The sequence below is a fragment of the Nanorana parkeri genome, unplaced genomic scaffold (assembly GCF_000935625.1).
Source record: "Nanorana parkeri isolate BGI_ZX_2015 unplaced genomic scaffold, ASM93562v1 scaffold44, whole genome shotgun sequence".
Taxonomy (NCBI): domain Eukaryota; kingdom Metazoa; phylum Chordata; class Amphibia; order Anura; family Dicroglossidae; genus Nanorana; species Nanorana parkeri.
Window position 1 is genome coordinate 1,584,391 of NW_017306312.1, and position 8,808 is coordinate 1,593,198.

Below are 8,808 nucleotides of genomic sequence, written 5' to 3' on the forward strand. Positions count from 1 at the left end.
ATGATAACATATAGCATTTTATTATTTCTACTATGGGATGGATTTTGCATGTACTGTGGATCATATCCGAACATTTTAGCTTTTTGATTAAAAAGTGAAATTTAAAAAAATAATCCTTTTTTTCATGATTTCATTTATTGCAGGTAGTCCTGTGTTTCTCACCAGTGGGATTTACTTTGAGAACCAGAGCAAGAAAGTTCCCAGCCCTGGTGAACTGTACAGCAATAGACTGGTTCCACTCCTGGCCTCCTGTTGCTCTGCAATCAGTCAGTAGTAGCTTCATCCACAAGTTGGAAGGAGTTGATGTAAGTATGATGTTGCTGTGTGAAATCTGAAAATTTAGAGAGTAAGCATGGCCAGGGGTTTGTAGTAATGTTACCCCATTTCCCATTTCCTTAGTCACTGGGCCTGGACTGTAGGGCAAATCTCTTTGACAGTTTTTGTTGGCTGACGTCAACTCACATATGATCTGTTTTCATTCTCTACCACCACTCTTTTCTCTCTCAGAATACTGTTGGTAGCACTTCATAGAGATTGTTTTCAGAACCTCTAAACGTGCATTGGACACTGGAGCTGTGGTTTAAAGCAAACTTGTTTTTTATTATTATTATTATTCATAAACAGTTTGTTCAGCGCTTTACAATGTAAGGAAGACATTACAATTACAATACAATTCAAGACAAGAAGGTAAGGAGGACCCTGCCTGCATGGGCTTACAATCTAAAAGGGAGGGGCCAGTGATGCATGAGGAGGTAGCTGTGTGGGGATTAATTGTTTGAGAATGTGATTTATTGGAGACTTGTTTTTATAGGATAAAAATTATAGAGTATAGAAAAAAAATCAAGGCAACTGGACTTGCTTTATTTTACTTGAAGGTGTTTTGCTGGTCATCCGACTAGCTTTGTCAATTCTGAATTGAGAGAGCTAGTCTGATGTCCAGAGAAACGTCTTCAAGAAAAATGCAGTAAGTCCAGGTGCCTTGATTTATTTTTTACAGATACATGGGCGTTGTAGTGTGAATGTGATGCACTAAGCTACTGGTTCTCTTGTAATTTAATACCCTTAGCATTCTTTTCAAAAGAATGAATGTCTTCAGTTCATGACATGAAAGGAAAACCTTCAATCAGGTTTTTGCACAGTTTTGCTTTAATTGCCAGTTTTGGTGGAATCTTGAATTATTTTGTTTTACTTTTACTGGTTTCTCATTGGTTGGTATTGGTTACTGCATTTTACATATTATCGCTGATCTATGCATTAGCTTACTAGTTAGCAGTAAAACCAATTAAAAATAAAAACTTGCAAATTGCCAATATATAATTATGTTGTATGGATAGTTCATTGTAACAACTATCATTACAACAATAAAGCTGAATAAAGTTGATCATTTGCAATTGTTCTTTTAATAATACACCATGGCATGGCATGTGCTATAAACACGTCTTTCTGTGACACTGAAATGTGTCATCTTCTTTTTACACCACAAATCTTATATTCCTCAAGGATGTTGTTATAGTTGCGTATGCCTTATAAATGATTTACAATTCAGTTGTGGAATTCAGCCAGGGAATGTAAAAAGAGTGTTTATCCTAAATCCAAACTGTTCAACAAAATTTCAAACCGAAGAGCATCTGCTTTAATGAATTCAGAATTGGCCATAGCATTAAACATGCCACTACTGGTAATCTTTTTAAAAATATATATATATATTTGTAAGACATTAATATTTTTTTTTTTCATTGACTCCCAAATTGAAGACTTTTTTTTACAAATTATATTTGAATAATGGCATCAATTATGTCCTACTTTAGGAATAACTTCTACCGCAGCTGAATGTGTTGTTTGTGTTCAGTTCATTCAGGCTTTCATATGGTTATTTAGGAATCGAATTTGGAACAGAAGCCTCCTGGGTATTTTTTCCAAGTTGCTGGCTGCCTGGGGTTTAACATACACCATGCTGGTATAATATATACCTTGATTCCTGTTTTTTTGTGAACCCCCTCCTGTAAAATATATTTACAATAATTGCAAACGTTTCTTGCACATAAAGTGCACTTATTTATTGACGGATGTTCTTGCTTTCCTTTTGCCCGGCATTTCTAGAGTTTTGTTTAACAACTTTTGCATATTTCAGTTTGTACCTGCTTTATCGTCAGAGAACCTTTGTGAACTAGGAGCAAAACAGGCTGGTAGTTAAAAACTGCTGCAGACAGCAATGATGTAAAGTAATCTACACAAACTAGTTTAAGCATCTTTAGTTACTGTAGGGCCATTGTATTTTAAAAAAGGGACTGTCCTGAGCCTATATAATAGCCACTGATGGGGGAAAAAACACTTGATGTAGGAAAAGTGCATAACTCTGGGGAAATAAAAACATACTTTATTCACATACAAAACAAATGAGGTGTTACATTCACATGTGACCATACAAGGGCTGGGCTTCAGTCACGGAGGAATAGGGCTGTGTACAGGAGATGCCCTCACTATCTGACAGATTTGGAGCGCTTTTGCAAGGAAGAGTGGGCAAATATTCCCAAGGCCAGATGTGCCATGCTGATAGACTCCTACACCAAAAGACTGAATGCTGTTATAAACTCAAAATGTGCTTCAGCAAAGTAGTAGTTTAAGGGTGTGCATATTTATGCAACCACATTATTGTAGGTTTTTCCCTCTTTAAAGATTTCAGTTTGTTGGGAGACATTACAGTTACAATAAAATCCAATACAAGAGGATTAGGAGGGTCCTGATCGTGAGTGCTTACAATCTGAAAGGAGGCGCAAGGTTCATCATGCCAGATTTGTGCACTTTTTTGTCTTGAGGTTCTTGTATGTTCTTGCATCCTTGTGCTGTCAAAGAAGCTGCAAATCGATCTGGCAAATAAGGAGGATTATATAGACATATGGACCTTTAGAACTGGACTGCTTATAAATGAATATCATAGTGGGGGATTTGATAGATTTTTCTGCTTATTTCTTGCAGCTCATGCAAGCTAACTTTCTTCAGAAATAAACATATGAAACACACATAAAAATGTAAGGCTAAATTCCAAGCATAGCTCATCTCCACCCCTTGCCCCCTGCCTTTTCCCTAATCAATTGCTGGAACCTAATCTAAAAGTCCAAACTACGGTACTTACCTAAATCTGTGGTCATGTAAAATGCCAAATCCTGAGCTTTCTGTTTTATTCCCAGCAAGCATGAGGGCTGGAATCCCCCAAAAGCATTAGAGCCCCTTACTTACCCCCTGTGTTAATACAAGCTATTTAGAACTAGGCAGAAACAACAGGAAAGCGACCAAAAAAGCATCCTTCTAAGAATATCAGCTCATAGTAACATGGCAACCGAAGTGTGAGAATTTTCCAGAATCCCGTGTTCCCGGTATTATAATTAACCTCTGTATAATTTGTTAGGCCATGTCACTCATAAGGAAATTATAAATAAATCTGTTTTTAAGTATGTTTTTATGTTAAAACAAAATCTCATGTGAGAACTGATTTAGGCTTTCACATTCATCTCTATTGAGTGCGTAGACTGAAGCAAGAAAACTGAACAACATTTTTGTACTTCCATTATAAACATACAACGGCTAAAAGGAAAAAGATATATGATGTCAATGGAGCATATCTTTGATTATTCACTCATCTCTACTAGTGCATATAGAAAAATAGGCATATAAAAGCTAGATATAAAAATACATTTATAAGCAGGTAATACAAAAATACCTCAGAAAATGTCCTCGATATATGAAATGCATAGACACAAACTATAAATGTACCAGCCCACTGTAGCAGCAAAGCAAAGCAACGCTGTAAACACATTACCTGGTTATTTGCAAAATGAATAATTAAATAATGAAACTGACTGTAACATGTGACTAAATCATTGTAGCTGAAATGCAACAGAGTTTTAATGAATGCGTTTTCCACCAGAGCTTCTCCTCTGACATCTGGGTGTGATGCCTATAGTTTCTTTCAGGGCCTACAGTCCATTGCATGTAAAAGTACAGTTTCCACAGCATAAGGTTTGTTGCATTAAGGCAGCTCATTCATTTTAAATGGGTTGCCAACGCACACTACAGTGCACAGAAAACCAGATGTGCGCCCCTTTTTTTTAACACTGCACACCACAACAGATGGTTCAAGACCGAGCGTCATGGTGCATTATAATTCTAACATGTTGTTGTGCATTGAAGAGGTGCACTGGGATGCCATTCCGATTAATGGCACTGCAATGTACTACACAGGGGTCTATTCACCAAGCTGCCATTCAGATTAATGGCACTGCAATGTACTACAACAGTGTTTAATTTGTTGTGGTAGCATGCGTATTTAGCATGGGTTCTTAGTGTGAAATTATACCTTTGGAAATCCCTTCACTTCTGCACATTGCATAGATTGCTTCTAACAGTCTCTCTGCATGGACAAAGTGTAACAACAATACATTATTGGACTTGAAATGTAAACTATCAGAAAGGTGAAGACAGCCTAACAACCAGATATTAGAAATGATAAGACAATCTTTTCAAATTACCAGACTCACATGGGATGGCCATCCATATTTGGCCTGTTAGATGTTTCTGTTATTATCTCCCCCCTCTCTAGATTCAATCATCTTTTCAGTGATTCTGAGCATTTCTAAGAAACAAAGTCAATTGTTGTTACAGAGTTTTTTTGAACTTGAAAACATTTTGAAAAATGCCTGTGATCACTTAGCCCCCATTCAAGCCTGAGCATTTTGCTGCGGGTTTCCCTCAGCACGACACCACTCAACATGAAGAATTTAATTTGTAATGGTGCTCATTTATACCTGAGTGTTTTGTCATCTGTCACTTATAGCTTGAAGCTTGAAATAAGAACGAGCTCCTGTTTGGATAGAATCTTGTTTTTGGTCCCGTAGACATTAATGGGAGAACCTAAAAAATTACTGAAAAAAACATTCAAAGAGGGGGTTTTATCAAAACTGGAGCAGAGAAAATCTGGAGTAGCTGTGCATGGCAACTAATCATCTTCTCTCTTTCATTTCCAAATCCTAACTGAACAAACTAAAGAGAGAAGCTGATCCAGATTCTGTCCAGTTTTGATAGATTCCACCCATAATGCTTTTTTTGTATGATTTTGTGTCCTCCTTCTTGTATCTAGCCTTCCTTGGCTTAAACATAAACACCTGAAAACATGCAAAAAAATGCTCATAAACACACAAAAAAACGTTAAAATGGCCTGAAATGAACAGGAGAAGGGAACCATCTAGTACAACATAGCTAAACAGGAAAGTGAGCTGAATTGGAGAATGTTTCCAAATCGGCTATTTTGTCCTGGATTGTTCACTTCTCCTGCCTTCTCCAAACTCTTCACCCTTTTGTGCATAGCTCTACGCTGGTTTACTAGCATACATGCGCACAGACAGTCATTTCTATGGGCGGCTGTACACATCAGCTGCGTAGTCCCAGGCACAGAGAAAACCTCCAATTTCTGTTGTATGTCCCTAAATGTATCTGTGTTCATGATCCCATAACTAGCGTTTCACCGCGTGTATGCCACAACAGGGATAATCCGAGTCCATTGTTAAGGGGCCCTGGTGCTGCTAAGGAGTATGAACAGTACTCTCACCACCTGCCATCTTTGGTGAGAGATCTGCCTGGCAAACTTGTATTATTTAAGCAATTATAGGCTCTGCAAATGCTTCTTCTCCATACCATGGCCCTGAAAGAAAATAACTTTTTGTTTCGTCTATTAAACACTAGGCTTTTAGTGTGTACCAGAGAAACCAAGTTGAGCAGAACCCATTAATGTCACAGTGATCAGTTACCAATGGAAATAAATAATTCATGACAAAGGGAATTAGTCTAATTAGTCGGCTGTTTGAGTCCTTTGATAAAGCCCGGCTCTAATTCCGTGAAGGGCAGGAAGTGTTGTCATCATTCAGCCCTGAGAAGATTAGTATCTATTATGAATGAGGTTAGGCACCCCAGTGAAGCCATGTGTGTCTTGGAGACAAACTTAATATGTTCCAGAGTAGGACACCGTTTGTCTCTCCAACAGATCACGATTCCTACAGGGCTATTGTATGCAATAACAAACAGGGATCATCGCCTCGATCATTCTCTCTCTGTCCATCATCCTGACAGCTGTGAAAATACATTTGCCATGCAAAGCAGGGGAGCAGCCTTGAATGCCTACAAACAAGTGTAGCCAATGCATGAGGAATCCGTCATTTCTAAACGGCATCAGTGAATGCTGTCAAAGAAAATATTTGGAGAAAAAAATAAAGGTTTTTTTTTTTTTTCCAAAGACAGGGTATTTCAAATGACATTCTGCCAAACATAAATCATTTATTATTGGGAAACTTAATCGTTTCAACACAGGAAATCAAAACCATAGATGCTTTCCATGTAGTCGAACTTTTTCAAGTGTATCTAAACCCAAAAGCAAAAATTTAATATATTGCAGTTTACCAGTTCTTAAATTTGGTGACTGCATTATTTTTTTTTTTAGGTTTTTTTAATGTTATTTTTACCTGGTAATCCAGCCAGTAAGTCTGATATTTTCATCTTCCTTTAAGAGACCAAGCTGTCCGGCAAAAATAACAGTTAGAGGATTGAGAGAATTCATTTAACACTGAGAGGGGTGCTTACGGTCAGCTTTTATCCATTTACGTAAAACCTTTATCCCAAAAGGGAGAAAAAAAACTCATGCTGTAACTACTAGAAGAGTGTTAGCTGGATATCAGATTTAATAAGTTAGTTAAGTCCATCTAAATCTGCTAGTTAATCTAATCTAACACAACCCTATTTACAGGGTGACAATGCTGCTGTCGATAGGTGGCTCTGTTGCTCCTCTATAGAATGAAGCCACCCTAAGACAGGAAGGGGTGTACTTATAAACAATTCACAGAGCCATTTGCCCTTCTCATCTCTGTGAATGTTCATTCTGTGAAAATAAAGGCAGAAATTAGCTTTCTTAGTATATTTTTGTATTCAGGTTGAATGTGACATTTGCAAAATACTGAATTATGGCCACTAGATAGAGCTGGGGAGCATAGGAAATGTGAATTTGTTTCTTATGCTCCTCAGCTCCACCTAGTGGTCATAGTGCAGTATTTTCTGAATGTTACATACAGCCTTAAAAGAAAATAAACGAAGAAAGTTTTTGCCTACTTTTGCACAAGACAAACAAAGATAAAAGACTAAGAAAACATGAATGCAGCCACCACATGTGAGGATTGATAAGCTGCATTATAAGTAAAAGCAGCATTCAGAAACAGCTGTACAGTAAACAACATTAAAATTTTCCTGTAAATAAATAAGAAAATTACAATATTGTATCAGCCACTGTTTTCTCATTATGATGGGAGTTCATAGCACAACCGGCAGCAGTTGTTGCTGCTTATAATATTTGCTCCTACTGAAGTAACAATGAGATTCCTAATATTTTACAATACATTATACATTAATTTTTAATCATTATAGATCTGCAGCTTTAATTAAATAATACATGATGTGACTGGCACTTCCTGACATGGGGTGACAATGGTTTGTGCCAATTCCTCTCCTGTGTTGTCACCCACTTTACACACACTCCTAATATAGAGAGCAAGCCGCATGTTGCACTATTGTCACCATCAGAGACCCCGTCCTGAGCAAGGATGAACAGCCACTAGTAGAGAAAGTGCATGAAGATAGGAAGTGGCTTAAGGAATCTGGAGGGGATCAGCAGCACCGAAATGACGTGTGAAGTCCAGCTGCAATTTTTCTGATGTATGTAAATATAGCTGCCAACAAGACCAGATGTGTGGAGAAAACAGAAAAGTGAAGAAGCATTAAGATATGCCAAAAGATGATTAATTAAAACTGACAAAATGAGGGATCCACAGAAAAAAAATGTTAAAGGCGGAAAATGTGAGCTTAATCCTTTAATGCTGACTTCATTTGCTCCATTACAATGTAAACTTCCCTGAGGGCTGGAAATAAATGTTAGAATTCAGGTGGTCCTCTTTTCATTTTTCTTGTTAATTTCCATTATGAAATACATACAGTCAGGAAGTATATCATTATTATATTGTTAGCCGCTAATGCAGGAACGGAGAGTGTGTAACCTTTCCATTATTCTTCCAGCCTCAAGTAAAAAATTCCATTAGCCAGTTCATAACATTTGCACATACAAGTGTAAATGAAGTCAGCGTCAAGTATCAGCAGAATGAAAAGCATTACAACTACACCACTCCAAAGAGCTTCCTGGAACTTATTAAATTGTACTGGAATCTTCTGGGAAAGAAAAGAGGAGAGCTGCTGCAGAAGATTGAGAGACTGGAGAATGGACTACAGAAATTGCAAACAACGGCTTTTCAGGTAACGCTAGCAAGGCTGATGTGATCATGTAATGACATTTTTCCTTTCTACCCCCGCATGTATAAGATCCAACAGATGACTGTTATATATATCTATATATCTATATATATCTGTGTAAATATATATAGATATATATCTCTATATCTATATATCTCTATATCTATATATATATAACTTATTTATTTATTAAAGGCCTATTCACACTGTTGCATTGTGCATTGCGGTACATATTGGTTACACGCATTGGTGCAATGTGGTGCTGTTTATTCTGAATGGCACTCGTAGCACTCCAATGCACCTCGTCAACAGATGCGCATTGCAGCAGGGCAGTGCCAGGCCCAAAATGCTTGAATGTGTGGTGCAGTGAGATACCGAAAAAGCTGTGTGTCTGACTCTTGGTCTGTTGTGATGTGTTGGGCAACCCATTCAAACGAAAAGGCTGCCCTAACACTATAGATATAAATGCAG

The 8,808-nt window shown here is 37.5% G+C and overlaps 1 protein-coding gene across 1 annotated transcript in view; it reads left to right on the top strand.

The window, feature by feature from the left end:
* LOC108800300 (dynein heavy chain 11, axonemal-like) overlaps nucleotides 1-8,808 on the top strand; it is a 321,998-nt gene that overhangs the window by 193,598 nt on the left and 119,592 nt on the right. Inside the window, exons 57-58 of the mRNA XM_018572279.1 lie at nucleotides 144-305; nucleotides 8,107-8,340. Coding sequence (XP_018427781.1) covers nucleotides 144-305; nucleotides 8,107-8,340 — 396 coding nt within the window. The remainder of the gene's footprint in view (nucleotides 1-143; nucleotides 306-8,106; nucleotides 8,341-8,808) is intronic.